Genomic DNA, 18,026 nt, shown 5'->3' with positions numbered 1-18,026 from the left:
GAAGACCGCAGAGGGCACCGCCGGGGCACCTGGGATGTCAACTGATAATCACACACGGCCCTTGAGGGCTTGCTGGGTACCTGGCTGGGTTGAACACCTTCCCGTGAGTCCTCACTTCATCCTCACCACACTTTATGAGACGATACGCTCATCTTCAGCATCCTCCAACGATGAGGAAGTGGCAGCCCAAGGTCCCAGAGCTAGGAGGCCATTTGACCAGTGTTGAAGCCCATAACCATTATGTCACCCTGTCTTGAGCTCGGGGAAAATGTGGAAGCCCCCTGACGCCCAGCGGGGATGTACTGGAGTCAGGTGGCCGCCTCTTTGGCCCCTGGCCCCTGCTATTTGGAGTGAAATGCCTAAGGAGGCCCTTGAATGGAGTGAGAAGAGGTTGGAGTCCTCTCCTGGGACCAGGCAACCTTGGTGGCTGGTGTGTGTGTGGGGGGGGGGGGGTGGACAGGGCCACCCCAGCACCCTTGACTTTAACCTTCTAAGGGCCAGAAGGGGCCGCGGGGGAGCCTGGGCCAGCATCGGCGGGAGGCAGAGCTAAGGAGGCCCACTCTTAGGGAAGGTGTGCGCTGGGGGCACCAGAGTGGGGGTGGAGAAGCCACAGACCAGGTGCCGTCCTGGGCTCGGGGCGTGACGGACATAGGCTGGAGTGGGGCTCAAGGATCCTGCAGTCTTGCCCACGTGAGATAAAAGCCCATGAATACTTAAGAGCAGGACAAGAGTTGTAACAGCACAGGGGACGGTGAGGGGTGTTGGGAGGCAGCCTGTGCTGGGCGCCAAGGGAACACGTAGGGGTGAGTGTCGGGAGCGGGTGGGGGTGGGTGCGGAGGGTGAAGGGGTAGGTGCCGAGGGAAGAGGTGGAGGTGGGTGCCGAGGGAGGAGGTGGGGGTCAGTGCTGGGAGCCCAGGCGGCTGGGGACCTCAGGGGCCCAGGACCTAGCCGACCTGGACACAGGGATGAGCAGGGGGGGGATGACCCCTCCCCCCCAGAGCCCACCCTGGCTGTCATCCTGCCCATTGGCCCAGCCCACCTGCCAGCACGGTGGCCTCCATAGAGCTGGTGGCATTCCTCCGAGCAAAGTCCCAGGTTGGAGACTGGGTCTAATCGGGTCCCCTGGGTGGATGGCAGTGGGTGTCCACCCCCTACCAGGTGTGCTCACTCTCTCCCCCGGCCTTTCTTCTCAGGCCCTCCTTGGGGCGGGCCATGGCGGTGTGCTTAGGCAAGAAGGATTCACAGCATCTCGCTTGCCTCTCTGGGCCCCTGTGACCCGTCTCCTCGCCCTGAAATCTGGTCCAGCTCCTCAGCTGCTCCTGGAGGCAGCCCTCGAGGGAGGCTGGTGAGGCCTGAGCCCCGTTTGTCGTCTCCATGCGAGCTCTGATAGACCCACGGGGCTGCCAGCATGGGGGCCCAGAGCAGTGACGTGGGGGTTCCCTGGTATCTAGGACTGTCCTGTGATTGCTGCCTGACATGATGATTGTAACCCAAGCAGGCTTGAGCTCCAGAGACATGGGAGTCACCGGAGGAACAAGGGGAGGTGACTGTCAGTTCAGCAGGTGTCTCCAGGCATGACAGTTGCTGTTGAGCGGCAGGGAGTCTGGGGACCTACGTCGCAGGCCCGGCTCTTTCCATTGGTGACTGAGTGGCTTCTAGCAAGTCGTCCCCTTTCCCTGGGCTCCAGTGTCCTCATCTGCACAGGGAAGGGGCTGGTACCATCTCGTTCTCTAAGGACCGTCCAGGTCATGAAGCTTCGGTTTCGGAGCCCCTTGGGCCTGCTCCGATCAGTGGGACATGTCGGGGCCGCAGCTCTGTATTGCTAGCTCCGAGTAGGTGCTGCTGTGCACCTGGCTGGAGCCTAGGGCGGAGCTGGGGCCGCAGTGTCCACCAATAAGTACCAGTTGAGCCTGTGGGGGGGCTCCCGCCTCGCCCCAAGTAGGCCATAAAGGAAGCTCCACCCCCGTTCAGGGAGCTGACCTGCAGGCCTGGGGGTCGAGATGGAGGATTTCCAGACCAGGGTGAGAGATCTCTGATTAAGAAGGGAAGGGATGTGAGCAGCTCTTTAGATCTTGGCTACTCAAAGCGAGCCCCTCAGAGCTGAAAAAAACAGCTGGGAGCTAGTTAGAAATGCAGAATCCTGGGGCGCCTGGGGGGCGAAGCATCTGCCTTGGGCTCAGATTGTGATCCCAGGGCCCTGGGGTCCAGCCCCTCATCCGGCTCCCTGCTCTTTGGGGCATCTGCTTCTCCCCCTTGCCTCTGCCTCTCCCCGCTGGAGTGCATTCTCTCTCTCTCTCTCTCTCTCTCTCTCTCTCTCTGTCAAATAAATAAAATCTTTAATTAAAAAAGAAAGAAATGCAGAATCCCAGACCCCACCTTCGATCTTCTGAAACCGAATGTGTGTAAACAGGCTGGCCCGCAGGAACCTGGCCTCTTTACTTCATCTCTTGGCCACGCCCCCAGAAGAAACACTTGTTCCACAAGTAGGTGAGGCGCCAGTTCCATAGAACCACTGTTGCGCTGACAATGCGTGTCACTCACTGATAGTTGCAATTTAGTTGTCTATTTTTCAATGCTGAAGTCATGAGTTTATTTTACACTGAGTTTACTCTGCAGCCCAGCAAACAGCTGAGACCTGCAGTTTGCAAACCAGGGTGCTAGCTAATGCCCTCCCTGGGTTACTCTGGGGCGGGGGCTGTGGGACATCTAGAGGACCCCAGGCGTCCTTGTTGATTTCTGAGGTCGCCTTCAGCTCTGAGGGTATCTGAACTCTCCCATTCCCGGTGGTTGGGGACCTTAGGCTCCTGTGTGCCGAGATGTCCCCATGTCCCTCTGTGTTTCCTTGGCAAACACATCGGTGTGGCCCAGAGTCCCCAAGGCCAGCACTGCCCAGACTTGTGGGGCGGCTGAGCCTGAGGACTGCAGGTGGCCAGGGGAAATCGTTTTGTCTGGGGTCTTGTTTCTACAGGAAGGAGGTGGAGCGTGGGCCGGACCCCGAGGGGTGGGCTGGCCACAGGCATCGCAAGGGGGGTTCCCATGGCTTGGTCCTGGGGACAGCACAACAGACAGCCCAGGGAGGGGACGGCTCTCCTTGTGGGCTCTGGGTGAAGCTGTCTGTCACCAACTCTGAGGGGCGCCCAGAAGGGGAGAAGGGATGGGCTTTGTGTCACCAGGAACCCACCGCAGGAGGGCTTTCCTGAGGGAGGGAGGCTGAGGGGCACAGGGCTGTGGGAAGAGCGGGGTACACACAGTGGTGGGTGCCTTCAAAAGGAGGTGAGCCCTGCTGCCCACCCACAACCCAGACGTGCCTCCCTCTACCTGCAGAGGTGCAGTACTCCTGGGACGGGGGACAGGTCCACCAGCCCCAGTGCCTCTGAGCCCCGGAGCCCAAAGCACGCCCCCTCCAGCGCTGCACAGTTGCCCTGCAGCTGGCCTGGCATCCCAGAGCAGCCCCAAGCCCCCAAACGCCACATCAGGAAAGCAGAAACAAATCAGGAAAACAGAAATCGAGACCTTTTTTGGGACCCAGGGTGAGTTGCATACCGAGAGGCCTGAGGAAGAAGGGTCCGGTGAGGGATGAGGGGTGCCATGCGGCCTCCTTTTGGGGCCTGGGATAATGGATTCCCTAGAGAAGGGCTGGTGGCAGTGGGGGTGAAGCATCTCATCTGGTTTGCAGGTCACTGAGTCGCCCCGGGCACTGCAGGAGGACGTAATGCCTCTAATGCCTGGCTGTTCTTAAAGGGATTGGCTAAATTTACAGCTGCTAATGCCGTTTGTCACTGGGCGAGCACAAAGTCGTGCTGAGCTGGCTGGGACGGGTCCAGCCTCTCGTCTCTGGGCGCACGGGGTGCCCGGTGATGTCAGCCTGCTGCTTTCTTCCAGGTCTCTAGCCGCCGGCCAGAGCAACCGTGAGCTGTCACAGCTGCACAGGCAGGCGGGGCCCGAGGGCCGAGGGCCGGGGGACAGACACTTCAGAGAGCCCCTGTGGGCCGAAGCCCCTGGAGCGAGGGTCTCCTAAGGGAGCCGCGCTGCCCTGGGCCGGGAAGAGTCGCTTGGTAGGGCGTGGGCCTGGAGAGGGGAGCCTGTTCACCAGAGAACACAAGAGGTTTTGTTTCCGGCTCCTGAGGCGAGCCTGTAAAGCCGCAGCGGGGGTGGGGGTGCCCTGGGCCCCCGGGACTGGGATGCGGTCCCTTCGACCAGACAGCTGTAGATGGGCCAGAGTCCCCTCTGGGCAGTGCAGGCCAAGGCGCCCCCCCAACCCCCCACCTGAAGTCCTTCCGCAGGCTCAGCCCCTCTGCACCCCTCCCTCGGCTGTGCTCACCAGGCCCGTCCCTCCTGCCTCAAGGCCCTGGGCCGCCTGCCCTTTCCAGCAAACCACAGCCTCAGCGCTTCCCCTGTTCCTGAGCTTTGCCAGTTGGTTGTCCTGCAGTCGTAGTCACCTGGCAGTGGGGTGGGATTGGGAGGGGGGCAGGCGGGCTGTGGGGCCTGGCAGGTCCTGCACTCTGGATGGCTGCCCCTGGAAGCCTCTCTTCCGGGCCAAGCCACCCTCTCCTTTCCTCTCCCGCTTGTCCCTCCCCTCCCCATCACCATCGCTGGCGGAGGCGGGGGAGGGGGATCGTCACTCCTCTCCTGCCTCTCAGCTTAGCCAGCAGCCCAGTTGTGTGCGTGGGAAGAGGAGACCCCCTCCCCAACCCAGGCAGGAGGGAGTGCAACCAGCCCTTGAGAAAGCATCCCTGCGTTTCCCTGGCCTTCCTTGGGCCTGAGAGTTCACCCCATGCCTCTTCATTCTTTCTACCTTAAAAACAGGGCAGAGCTTGAAGATATGCACCCCAAAGAACTGAAAACAGGGACCCAGATAGTGCACACCTGTACTCACGGCAGCTCTGGTCACTGTAGCCAGAGGCAGAAACAAGCCGATATCCACGGATGGATGATGGATGAATAATACGGGGTCTCTGTGCCCAATATGTTACTGTAACACAACGTATGACGTGAGATTCGGACACATGCCACACCATGAATGAATCATGAAAACGTTATCCTGAGCGAAAGAGACTGGTCACAAAAGAACCAATGTTGTTGGATTCCACTTACGTGAGGTTCCCAGAATAGAGCCAAGAAGGGAGAGCAGTGGCCACCACGGGCTGAGATGAGGAGAATGGGAGCTGTTGGGTGGGCGCAGGGCTTCTGTTTGGGATGCTGGAAAGTTCTGGAAATACAGTGATGATGCTTGCACAATGTGGTGGAAACACTTAAGGCTGCTGAACTGTGCACTTAAGTCATGTATATTATGTTACATAGTTTATATATAGTTATATTTTATCACAATTCTTAAAAATGGGGTGTGAGTGCCTGACTGGTCTTCCAGCCTGATAGCTGAGGAGATGGATGAGGTGGACAGCACCCCCCACCCCCCGCCCCACAGCTCCCTCCTCCCTTGTTTCTGCTGAAGAGGCAAAGTGCCTCGGTTGGGACTCATTCTGGAATGTAACCAATGAGTCCAGGTGATATGTCAGCCTGGTTCTCTCTCAGAAAGCGGAGTTCCTGGATGTGCCCCAAGGACGGGCTTCCCTGGGGAGAGTGACATAGGGATGAGGGAGGGCCGGATGAGGGGCGTTATGGATCTGGTCCCCACCATGGGCAGCTGGGCTCAGTCCGCTGCGACCTGCTGAGGGAACATGAAGAACACACCTCCGTTGGCATCTGAGAGACTGAGGAGGGAGTGTTTGTCAAGGGCTGCCCCCCCCCCCAGGAGCCACTGGCTCCTCGTACAACCAGGGCACAGGTGCCAGGTGCTGGCATCTGCTAGCGTGCGTCAGGGGAGCCCTGGGCGGAATGCGCTTGGGGCAGCTGGGCTGACGTGCTGTCAGGCTTGTCGTGTGACACTGATGGAGCAGGAGAGACCCCGAGATGGTGAGAGGACGCATGAGGCATCCAAGACCAGTGACCGGTGTGGGAGTCCTCTGTTTCCCTCTGGGCACCAAACGTGGGCAGTCTGGGACTGGGTCTCAGCGCCTGTCCCCGTCTGCAGTGATCACTGCCCTCAGGATCCCTCACGGGGCTGCGGTGTGGCCCGGTGAGGGGCTGGCAAGAGCCTGGAGAGTCCGGCAGAGCAGGTTAGGGTTGCTGCGGCCGCAGGCAGAGCCAGGCAGTTGATCCTCCTGGAAACACTCCTGCCTGGTTCCTGCAAAGCCCTGTCCTCTGCCTATACCTGTAAAGTGTGCCAGGAGGCCCTCGATAAGATCTGAAGTCTTCGAGGAATAATGGGCATGGCCTTAGACACTGACTTTTCCTGAAAAGGCAGCTCCTTTTCAGCCCTTTCTGGACATCAGCCTTATCATCCCACCCCCCCTGAGGCCGGCCATCTGCCCAGGGCTGGGCGGTGAGCTAGGCACAGGGCCCAGCCCTCTGCAACCTGCAGCCTGCAGCCCGGTTGGGAGTAAGAAGCACACACAGCACTTGAAGAACCCACTGGGCTTTGAAAGGTTACAGAGAACAAGAAGTAGGAAATGTCCTGAGAGCCCGGGCAGGCTGCTAGGAGGTGGGATGAAGAGGCGGCGGGGTGTGGGCACACCTGGAGCTCTGCTGTGCAAGCTAGAACAACTTACCTAACCTCTCTGAACCTCAGTCTTCACTTCTAACCAGTACAATTATACCAGTCTCCTGGAGTTACTGTGAGGGGTAAGTGGGAGAAGGCAGATCAGGGGCTGGGAAGAGTTCCTGGCATATGATATGGGCTCAGGGCACATTGACCATTCCTGTTATTACAAGTTGCAGTATTCGTGCCCACGGGCCAAGGCTGGCTGGATCCTTAGCCGCTGGCCCACTCTGAAAGCAAGGGAGTGGGCTAGTCGCCAGATAGCCTCTGAGGCACTGTTCTAGTATATTCTGTGAGTGTAGGGGCTTGTAGATTTTGTAGGCAGAGGGAAGGGGAAGGTGCCTCTGGGTAAGGGGCACAGTGTGAGCAAAAGCAGAAGCAGAAAGAGCCTCACGTTAGTTTTCTACCACCTTGTAACAAAGGACTGTAAACTTAGCTGCTTAAAACAGGACCAGCTTATTACAGTTCTAAAGGTCCAAAGTCCAGCTCTATAAATCCTGACACAAACTAAAGTGTCAGCCAGGCTGAGTTCTCATTTGGAGACTGGGGGGCAAAGTCTGCTCCCAAGCTCATTGGTTGTTGGCAGAAATTGCTTGCTTATGGTTGTAGGACTGGGGTGCCCTTCTCCTTGCTGGTCATCGACCAGGGATTGCTCTCAATTCATGGACACTGCCTGCTTTCTTCGCACATGCTCCTTCCTCTTCAAGCCAGCAACAGTGTGTTGACTCTTTCTTGTGCTTTGAGTCTCTGTCTCTACCCTCAAGCCCAGATTTCAAGGGCTCATGTGATTGGATGAGTCCTTCCTGGGTAGTCTCACTATCTTAAGGTCTGCTGATTGGGAATTTAATTATATTTGCAAAATCCCTCTCCAGGAGTACCTCAATTAATGTTTGATTGTGTAACTGGGAGAAGGTGTAGACCCAGAACCCTCTTAGGGTTTTGCCTACACACATGGCATGTGTCCAGGACAAAGGATAGAGTAGGAAAGGGGGTCACGGGCAACCTTTGGAGCAGGAGGGGTAAGGTGGACATGGGTGGCAGGAAGGATGTAAGTCCACGCTAGGCCTTGGATGGCAGGTGGAGGAAGGGGCGCAGGACATCCCCACCTTCACCTCCAACTATGGCCCCACACCACGAGGCATGCTTCTCCCAATCTGGGCTGACTCCCTGTGGACTCACTGCCTCCCTAGCCTCCACACCTGGCCTCTGATGAGGGCACCCATGCCTGAAACTTTCACTCCTCCCTCTGGATCAGGTGGACAAACCTCTGAGCCCCAAGGCTGCTGAGCTCAGGAACCCAGAGCGAGCCCTGCACGGTCCCTCTGTAGCTAGCCTGCGGTCCAGTGGAGGCTGGGCCCTATGCAGCCTCCAAAATGCAAACACTGAGCCAGAAAATCAGTTGAGAAATGTGTGTGTCCACCCGGGCAGTTCCTCCCCATCACCAGTACCAACCTTTGAAAAGTCCGGTGATGGTCTGGGGGAGTCCACACTCATGGTCTCAGCAGCGTTTCTGGAACCCGGTGGGCCATTCCTTGCCCTGTTTTGGATCCGTTCTAGTTGAAAACTCAACAAACCCTTGATAGTTGGCGAATGACTATGTTCCAATAAAAGTTCTCAGTAATCCAAGGTACTGAAATTCAAATGTTCCTTTAAATGTACAAAGACCTTGCCTTTATAATCAAAGTCGCTTTCTAGATGCACGCAATCCCTGTGGTCCCAGAGTCCTGTGCGCTACTCGGGTCTTCCTTGCATGTCTCCCGGTGGTAGTTTGGTAGGAGACGACTCTACCAGTTGTGATGATGAAACCACATGCAGGCTGTGCTTCCTCCAGCTGAATACACTCCCCCACAGAAAATACCAATTTTCAGACAATGAAAGGGACACCAGATAAGCCTTAAGACCCCTTCCTGTCTGGCGTAGAGCCTGTGGGAAGGGACCTAGAGGTGAGAAAGATTGCAGTTCTTCCCACTTCTAGGTGGAGTCAGATGGGAGCTTTGGGGGACAGGAGTGGGCAGTGGGGGTGTCCTTGCAGGCCTGGGCTCCTGCCGCGGCTGGACTGACCCTGCCTGGTCCGGGAGGGAGTTCAGTTCTGTGGGTGGACGTCAACAGCTATCCCTGGAATGCCCGGCCACCACAGGGAGAGGGCCCGAGGGCTAGTGAGAGAGTCGTGCCCCTGTGGAGGGTGGCCAGACAGTGTCCACGGCTGGCCCCTGCTCTCCACACCACCAGCAGGCCCACCATGTCCATTCATTAAAAACCCGCCTCGTCATCCTCACAGACTGAGCATAGTGTGTCCTGGTGAGTTGCATCCTAACAAGGCTGCCAAGGTGGGTTTACACAGTTAAGGCCCATAGGCCTCACCTAATGTAGAGGATCACGTGGTGTCCCAAGAAAAAGCATCTCTCTAGGAGGAGATATTTTCTTGCAGGCCCCAGGCCCTGTAGAGGGTTTGTGTCTGGGGGACCCTTGTACATCCAATGCTTGGCTCAGAGACATCAGCACTTGTGGCCTGTTTCATTCTGCTTTGTGGTAGGTTTGGCCAACTCCAGGCCAGGGTGTGTGGCTTGGCTGGTAGGCAGGGTCTGTCTCCTGCCCCATCCCAGGTGGTGGGGTCCAGGTATGGACTAATGCCCCATGTTTCACATGCTACTGCGTCGGCCAGTTAGGCAAGTGACCTGCCCTTGCTGGGCCTCAGTTTCCCTCCACACTCAGGGGGAATTGCAGTACATTGTTCACACAAGGCAAGCTGGCTCCACCCTGACTGCTCAGGGGGTGGTGGGAGGCCAAGATGCCAGGACGGAGGAGAGAAGGTTCTGGGAGCAGGGAGTGGTCCTGCAGTGGGGTGCCGTGCAGGCCCCCCATCCCCCGCCTCTCACCGCCCGCCATTCTGTCTCTGCAGCCCCCACGCCGCCCCTGAGCTGGAGGGATGGAGAACTCATCCGCCGCGTCGGCCTCGTCTGAGGCTGGGAACAGCCGCTCCCAGGAGATCGAGGAGCTGGAGCGCTTCATCGACAGCTATGTGCTGGAGTACCAGGTGCAGGGGCTGCTGGCTGACAAGACGGAGGGAGATGGCGAGAGCGAGCAGACGCAGTCCCACATCTCCCAGGTGAGCACCCGCAGGGCCTGGCCGGGTGCGGGGCCTCGGGGACTCATGTGCAGGGAACTGGGGGCCCCAAACCTGGCGAGCTTCTCGTGGCCTGGCCCTTGATTGCTGAGGCTTGAGTGGCCTCGGGCGGGAAGGCCCTCTGCTCCGACTTCCATCCCACCCCCACAGCTGCTGGCCCTCTCAGACTCACAATTCCTTGGCGCACATTCATGGAGAGCCTGCTGTGTGCAAAGCACTCTCCCTGGCCTCCACATGCTTGTGCTCTGGCTGAGATCTGGAGATGGTTGCCTATTCAAAAGGCATGTCACAAGAGGCTCTCACATGGGAACACTTTCTCTGATTTCAGTTACAGGCCGTGTTGGCAGCTCTGGGGGGGCTCTGGACACCTCCCCGGTTAGGAACCTAAGGACATTCTGACCAGCACAGCGGGTCCATGTCATCTGCTCCTGGGCTAGTGTGGCAGCCCTGACCTTGGGTGGCACGTGGACTTGGCTGACTGTGGGCCAAGATTTGGAAATCTCAAGTTCTTGAGAGTAGAGTGTGAGCCATTCAGGGTAGTGGTGCCATTGCCTGCATCTTCCCTTAACACCGTAAATCCTTGGGAGATGCTGGTTCAAGGGTAGGCTCCAGATTTGCTTCTTCTGTCTGTGTGACTTCAGGCAAGCCCCTCAACTTCTCTGAGCCTCGATTTTCTTACCCTGCGAATGGGGATGAGCCCGCTGCCTTGGGAATGTTGGAAGGTCAAAGGTCCTACAAGCCCCAGAGCTGCAGAGAAGCAGGGTGTTTCCTGCACGAGACCTGGGACGCGTTCCTTCTCCTGGTCAGGATCTGGGTCTTGGGTGTTTACCTCTTTACTTGTGGTCCTACCTCAAGCCGGGTCTCCTCCGACACATAGAGGGGGAGCCCTCTGGGTACCCTGCTTTGAGAAAAGACCCAGCTGGCTCCCTGTCTCGGTGGGCAGAAGACCCTCCCACCATTTAGAAAGCCAGAGTAAACCTGGAACACAGGACCAGGGGTCAACGTGGGACATTTGAAGGCTATGGTGGTCAAGGAGGAGGAAAATTGGCCTCAAGAGAAAAGTAGAGACATATGTGATGCTTTCTTTTGTGTCCTTGAAGTTCTAAATCATGATCAGCATAAGCTTATAATGTATCCATTATTTGCTCTACAAGTGTGTGTTGAGCACCTACCCTGTGCCTGACACCATTCTAGGGCTGGGAACCTGGGAGTGAGCAAAAGACACATAAAGCTTTGCCCTCGTGGGATGTACATTGTAGGGGTGTGTGAGAATTGCTGCGGAAAATATTGAATTATGACAATGAAATAGGGAATAAGGAGGGTCAGGAGGGGTTTGCAGTTTTAAGTAGGGTATCGGGGAAGATGCCATCGAAGTAGGTGAGGGGTGAGCTGTGCACATATCCTGGGCAAGCGCCCAGCTGGACGAGTATTCCAGGGGCAGCAAGGCGGCCACAGTGCAGAGCAAAAGCGGGATGAGAAAGGGAGCAAAGGGGGTCACATTGATAAGATGCGCTGGCGCTGAGCCCCGGGGGTCTAGCAGCACTGAGGAAGCAGGGGTGGGAGGAGGAACCAACAAGAGACCAGGGTTTGTTCAAGGAGATGGGAGGCCGGTTGGCTGTGTCAACGGCGGTGGCTGGGTCATGGAAGAGGAAGACTGAGAATGACCTGACCGAGCTATGGGTGCTCATGGGGACCCTGACTAGAGAGGTGATTATCAAGAAGTAGGGGTTAAGGGATCCCTGGGTGGCTCAGCGATTTAGCGTCTGCCTTTGGTCCAGGGCACGATCCTGGAGTCCCGGGATCGGGTCCCACATCGGGCTCCCGGCATGGATCCTGCTTCTCCCTCCTCCTGTGTCTCTGCCTCTCTCTCTCTCTCTCTCTCTCTCTCTCTCTCTCTCTATGTCTATCATAAATAAATAAATCTTAAAAAAAAAAGTAGGGGTTAAGGAAATGGGTTAGAGATGGGGAGGGTAGTTGTGCATGTTGTGCATCAATGGAGTGGTGCAGGGAGGGGGGGAGGCTCGATGAGCAACCGCCTTGAGTAGATGAGAAGGCTTGGCCTTGGCTCAGGTCCCCAACGGCTCACCCACAAACACAGAGGGGGCTTCTGGGTTTGTAGCCGTGCATCTAGGATGATACCTTATTGTGCAATGTAGGTGTGAGTTTCTCCAGTCACTTTCAGCCATAATGGTGCAGGTGCAGATGCAGAGCTACAGAACTGAATTTAACTGGGCCTGAGGTTTCTCTCAGTGATGACACTAGAGGGAGAGGGAGGAGGGGAGAGGGGAGGGAGGGAGGGAGTCGGGACAGTGACATTCCCTGCCACTGAGCCAGGTCAGTACAGGGGTGAGGACCCAAGGCGATGATGGATACTGAAGGCTGGTGGGTCAGTGGACTTAAGGGTTCTAGGGAGTCGGTGAGTTGCTGGAGTCCTGGCACCAGAAGGAGTGAGAAGGAAAGGGGAGTGTCCAGGAGTGGGCATTTGAAATCCAGGGCAGAGGGTGCAGCAGATGGCAGTGAAAGGCTGGGCTTGAGTGTGGAGGTCCTGGACAGAGGAGGGATCCAGAGGAGAGGGGCAGTGGAGCTGGTTGTCAGGGTACAGGACCAGCATTACTGACGCGGACATCACCAAGAATGGAAAGGCAGGTGCCCGAAAAGGTGGCAGCAATTCGGGAGAAGAGTTTTCAAGGAGTAGGGACTGAGGCAGGCGTGGGTGACTGAGGAGTCTACAGGTGACTGCAAGGACGGGGTGCCTTGTCGGATGAGGTGTTAATTGAGCCACCTTCATTGTACAGCTAACGATAGCATCACCTGCAGTGGCAGGGCAAGGGCGGCCAGGCTAGCCTGGAAAACCCCCGAGGGCAGTGCACCTCTCTGGGTCACGTAGGGCAGGGAGGGGAGTAATTAGGCACTCCAACTCTTGCATACTCCCATAAGCATCCTGGAGTGGACTTCCCCAGGAGCAGGCCCCGTGGACTGGGCACACTGTGTGGACCCGACTGGCCTCCAGCAGGGTGTCCTTCGGAGGCTCCTCCGTGTGAAGTAGGTAGGTTCCTACTGTAGGAGTGTCCAAGGACCAGAGGAATACCTTACAAATGGTAGAATTTCTGTTCCCAGAGCAGCCACCAGGGAGATAATTCTGGAAAAAGGGGGCCCTCCTGGTGTCTCTGACCTCCCTGCAGGGATGACTGTGCTCTCGACATGCAGAGCAGAGAGAGACGTGCCCTGACTCTGGGCCCTGCCCTTCTGGCTCCTGCTCCTGGAATCGGTCGGGCCCGACCACGCTTGAACGTCCACATTTGCAGGGGCTTTCAAACAGTTGTTTGTTGTGAGGCAGTGTGGAAAACATGGCTACTTGTGACATTGGATGCATTCCTTAAACTCTCTGTGTCCTCCGATGTTCCCTGGAAGAACGCAAACACCTGGCAGGGTCCTGGGCTCTGCTGGCTAAGGAGCAACATTTTAATCCCACGGCCACCAAACCCGCTACCAGACGCCCACAAACACAGCTGAGGTGCAGACTCCAGAGGAGGGGCCAGCTGTGGACAGCTCTAAGTAAGGCTGGGGTTAGATGTGTTTATAGAGCAGTCTTTTAGAAAAAAATAAACTCTCTGTTGACATAGCTTTATGGGAAGTCTTTCTGCTAGAGCACTTTTGCTTGTTTTTATTTAACCTGATGACTATTTTAAATAGAAGCCAAAAACCAAAAAAAAAAAAAAAAAAAAAACCCTCAGAGAATGTCCCCATCTGTCTGTCTGCGGTGGTGTTTTGATGTTCCTGGGAGAGGAAAATTGTTAAGAATCTTGGAAAGAGAAAACTTGAGAAAGTGGAGGATAATGTTGCTTTTCAGTTGCTGAGATCATTTTTTTAGGATCTGAGAGATGATGGTTGACTCTTAGAAGAAAATGCCTCATGATGATTGTGCAGTTGTGCTCTCCTTTGCCCCTCCATTAGCAACAACTAGGAAGAAAGATGGATGGTTAGATGGATGGATGGAAAGAGATAACTGGATGGATGGATGGATGATAGGGCGAGCCAGTGAGTTTCCTCTTCTTTAGATGAGTGACCAAGAACATATATGCTCTGTTTTACAACACTTTTGGGATATCATATTTAAATTTATACCCCCCCCCCCGACTCCCACACATACATTTCAGGAGTGCCTGCCCTCCAGTGGATTCCAAGTCCATAAAGGCACATCCTGAAAGTTGTCCTCACTCTGTCTTTGGGAGAAGGGAGGATTATAGCCCTATACTATAGGAGAGAAGACTGCTGGAGTACAGAGTTGGGAGGTGCTTGGTGGTGGCTGAGCTGGGCCCCAGTCCTTCCCTACCCACCTCTGGTTCCCTGTTGGTGCAGGCCATCACTAACAGGCTGTTGGGTGATTAAGATACATCTCTCCCTATGGAATGAGATTTAGGACTCCAAATCTCATTGACAATTAGCCTTTTGTAGAAGAGATTGGGGTGTTACTAAGTAGGAAAGGTTGGCCCTTCCTGATGTTAGTGGATGGTCTGGTGGATCATGATAAGGCTTCAAAGCAGTGTTCACAACTCTGGCTGCATACTGGAATCACTTGGGGGGCTCAGACAAACACTGATGCACAAGCCTCCCGCAAAGTTCAGCTGAATGGGGAGGGGCTCGGGGGCTGGCCTTCTTATAAGCCCCCACCTGACTGCTGCTCCACTGAGCCTAATAGCCCATGACCTCTGGTGAGGCATGTCTGTCTCCTTCCACCACCCCCCATGGCCACCTGCCTTGAGCTCCACTGTTGGATGGATAGAATGTAGGGACATTGTAAAGAGCAGATACATTTAATAAAAATATTTTTCCCCATAAATTCTTGTTATTACGTCAAATGAAGCTCCAGTGAGGGTGAAAATAACTTCCTCTGGTCCTTTTCGGTGTTGTCAGGCACTCGGAGCTCCTAGGTTTTGTCTAAGATGCAAAGGGTCCTTACCAAGAGCCGTGCAGCCATGCAGATGTAAAGAGTGGGGTGCAAGTCTTCAGACTGGCATGACTTCTCTCACTCACGGTGTTTTCCTTCTCTTCTCTTCATGTTTTTCCTTCGTGCTGCCTTCCCTGTTCACTGTTCCCTCACCCCCCTACTATCCCATTCCTTCATTTCTTCCTGCCCTTTGAACCCTCTCCCCTGCTGTCTTCACTCGTAGGAGGAAGCGCTCAATGGTGGACCACCCATGAAAGGCTTAACTGAAGAAGTGAGTTTAAGGGGAACTGTGGGATGGTTGCACATGGGGGACTCATTTTATTAAAGATGCGATTTATTTTTAATTACACAAGTACTCCATGCGTACATTTTACAGTACACGAGAATTCTAACATTAGCGATAAATTCTCCCTTAGTTGCTGCCTCATGGATTGGGGAGTTACCTTCATCTCGTTTTTTAATGCGTTTTATCAACATATACATTACATAGGACTTATAGAAATACATTATTTCAAGATCATAAATCATAGTCAGTGAATATATCGTCCAATAACCTACATCTTTCACCTTGCTGTGTGCCCTAGGGATTCTTCGAGCCTTGGACACCCACTGTGTTCTGTTTAATGGTTTCACAGTGGTCCACAGCACAGAGGTCCCATAGTTTAATACTCACCTGCTGAGGAGGATTCAGGGATCGTCTAAATTTTCCCCTGGAAACGTAAGATACTTCGATGAGTGTTATTGAACATGCCTCCTCCTGCCCATATAAAAGTGTTTATTTAAGTAGATGCTGAGAAGTAGAATCAGTTTTAATAGCAATTGCCAAGCTGTTCTCTAAAATGTTTCGTCATTCACACCACCACTGGTGCATTGGGACCGATCATCTCTTGGGATCTTATTTTGCATTTTCTTGATGCCCGGGTGAAGGTGCGTCCTTTTTAATCTGATTACCGGTAATTTTTTTAATGAGTTAAAATTTTATTTTACTTTTAAAACAACTGGAAAAAGGGAGGTAAACAGGCAACAAAGGGAGAAAGTTGCCATAATTCATGACAAAAACTAATGTCATTTCTGGGTAATATGTTTTCTTTCTATGCCTTTTACAAAGTTGAATGTCTCACAGGCGTGTAATTTCTAACTTCCTTGTAAATTTATTTAGTGTGATCTCCTAGACATTGTTAGGTGGTTTTGGGCATCAAGTACAATTGTTTAAATCTGCCCGTTTTCTGCCAATCGCTGTTGGTTAAAGAGTGAAGTATAGTCAGAGCTAATATTTTGTTCATTCAAGACCTATTCTAGGCTCTAGGGATAAACTCAAGAACAGAATGGACCATAATCCCTTCCAGCCACTCCCCCAGTCCTTCTTTGTAAGTGGAGAAAGTCAGAGGACAGACCAGGAAGGAAACAGGGTGTGTTATACAGCTGAGTGGGACAGGAGACGAGGTAGTGCCAGGCTGTCCTGGGTGGCTTCCTGACTTTTGAGCAAAGACTTGAAGGCGAGAGAATGAGGCCACGTGGGAACCAGTGAGCAGGCAAAGGGAATGTCGAGGCCTGGCTCTGGTGTGGGAGTGTCCCCTGCTTCGAGGAACAGCTTGGGCCAGTCTGGCTGGAGCAAATGGAGCAAGGGGAGCGTGTCGTGGTTGAGCCAGACCTGTAGGGCTTTCACCTCCCCAGTGAGGTCTCTGGCCTTTCCCCTAGTGAGATGGGGTGATGCTAAAGTGTTTTGAGTAGAGGACGGGCATGATGTGATTGGTGAAATAGGATCACTCAGGATGCAGTGTGGAGAAGAGGTGATGGCAAAGAGCTGGCAGTGGAGAGTGCTCAGGAAAGAAAGCACGGAGACCAGGAGGCCATTCGGCTGGTCCAGGCAAGAGGCCATGGTGGCTCGAGCAGTGGGATCACCATGTGGGTGGTAAGAAGTGGTCAGGTTCCGGTTATACCTGAAAGGTACAAATAGGGGCGCCTGGAGGGCTCAACCGTGGAGCGTCTGCCTTCGGCCCAGGGCGTGATCCTGGAGACCCAAGATCGAGTCCCATGTCGGGCTCCCTGCATGGAGCCTGATTCTCCCTCTGCCTCTCTCTCTGTGTCTTTCAGGAATAAATAAATAAAATCTTAAAAAAAAAAAAAAAGGTACAAATCACATGATTTTCTGATGAATGGATTTTAGCCTGAGTAAATAGAGGCATAGACTTGGCAGAAATGAGATACGTAGGAGGCCCTGAAAGAGTAGCTTTGGGGAGGAAAGGTCAAGCGCTCAGTTTTGGAACGTGGAAGGTCACGATAGTGTTAACGTCTCGGTGGAGATGCTGATCAAGCAGGTAGATGCGCAAAGGTGGCGTTGAGAGGACAGGAGTGACCTGGAGACTCATGTGCGTCCATAGTGGCATGTGGATGGCCTTGTTAGCCCAGGAATGAGGAGCTTGGTGAAGAGGGCCCGATATTGAGCCCTGCAAGGCTGAGGAGATGAGCAGGAGCCGACAAAGCACCGAAGTGTGTCCACGTTGACTCATGTGCTCCTCACTAAACTCTGTGAAGGTGCAGTTATTGTTGCCAGCTCACGAGGGGGGGGGGGGAACTAAGGCACAGAGAGGTTGAATAAGCTGCCCAAGGGTCACACTGCAAGCATGTGGCCAATCTGCGGTCTGAACCAGGTGGTCTTACTCCAGGAGCCAGACACGTACCCTTTGTGCTGTTGGTAGTGTCTGTCAATTATTATAGGTTGGGGAGGTGGAGTCTTAGGGATAAAGTGGCTCGTCCAAGGTCATAGAGTAAGTGATAGGGTGGGAATAGGAGCTCAAGATTCACTGCTTCAGGAACTCAAGCTCCTAATCACTACATTAAACTGCCTCTAGAACTGGGAGGTTTTGGGTTTTTTTTTGTTGTTTTTTTTTTTAAGATAGGAGCAAAAAGCCTTTTGTCCTCTCAAACCTCAGCGTTTGGGCAGCGTCTCCTGCCCCTCGCACACAAGGCTTTCCTGGAGCACCATGCAGAGGGACAGTGGGCTGCCAGCCAGGCTCTGCTCCCACCTCCCCTTCTTGTTTCTCCTCTCCTGCTCAGTGAGCCCGTGTGCCCAGTGTAAAGGAATCTGTTCCTGAAGTTGAGAAACCCAGTGTTGAGGCTGGCAGGAGCTCCTGGCTGCCGTGTGCCTCAGCTCCACGAGGCCCTGAGGAAGCCACGTCCCCTTCCTGGGTCTTGCGAGAAAGCAGTGGCTTCCACTTGACCCTCACACTGCTCCCTGGGTTGTCTGGCCGCCTAGTTGATTCGGAAGTCCTGGATGGATAAGATGACTTTTTAAAGGATTCTTCACTTTGAAATAAATTCAGATGTAAATACGAATGGCAATAATAGTACAAAGA

General features: G+C 54.5%; 1 protein-coding gene across 7 annotated transcripts in view; it reads left to right on the top strand.

Annotated features, from left to right (window-relative positions):
- CTIF (cap binding complex dependent translation initiation factor) overlaps window positions 1–18,026 on the top strand; it is a 282,057-nt gene that overhangs the window by 61,444 nt on the left and 202,587 nt on the right. For 4 of the 7 annotated variants that reach the window (XM_025429644.3, XM_025429641.3, XM_025429639.3 and 1 more), the window contains exons 2-3: window positions 9,498–9,704; window positions 14,894–14,941. In XM_025429644.3, coding sequence (XP_025285429.1) covers window positions 9,525–9,704; window positions 14,894–14,941 — 228 coding nt within the window. In that variant the 5' untranslated portion in view covers window positions 9,498–9,524. The remainder of the gene's footprint in view (window positions 1–9,497; window positions 9,705–14,893; window positions 14,942–18,026) is intronic. The other 3 variants (XM_025429643.3, XM_025429642.3, XM_025429645.3) reach the window with 1 other exon arrangement.

Source organism: Canis lupus, chromosome 7 (genome assembly GCF_003254725.2).
Source record: "Canis lupus dingo isolate Sandy chromosome 7, ASM325472v2, whole genome shotgun sequence".
NCBI classification, from domain to species: Eukaryota; Metazoa; Chordata; class Mammalia; order Carnivora; family Canidae; genus Canis; species Canis lupus.
This window is presented reverse-complemented; position numbering and strand designations above follow the sequence as displayed.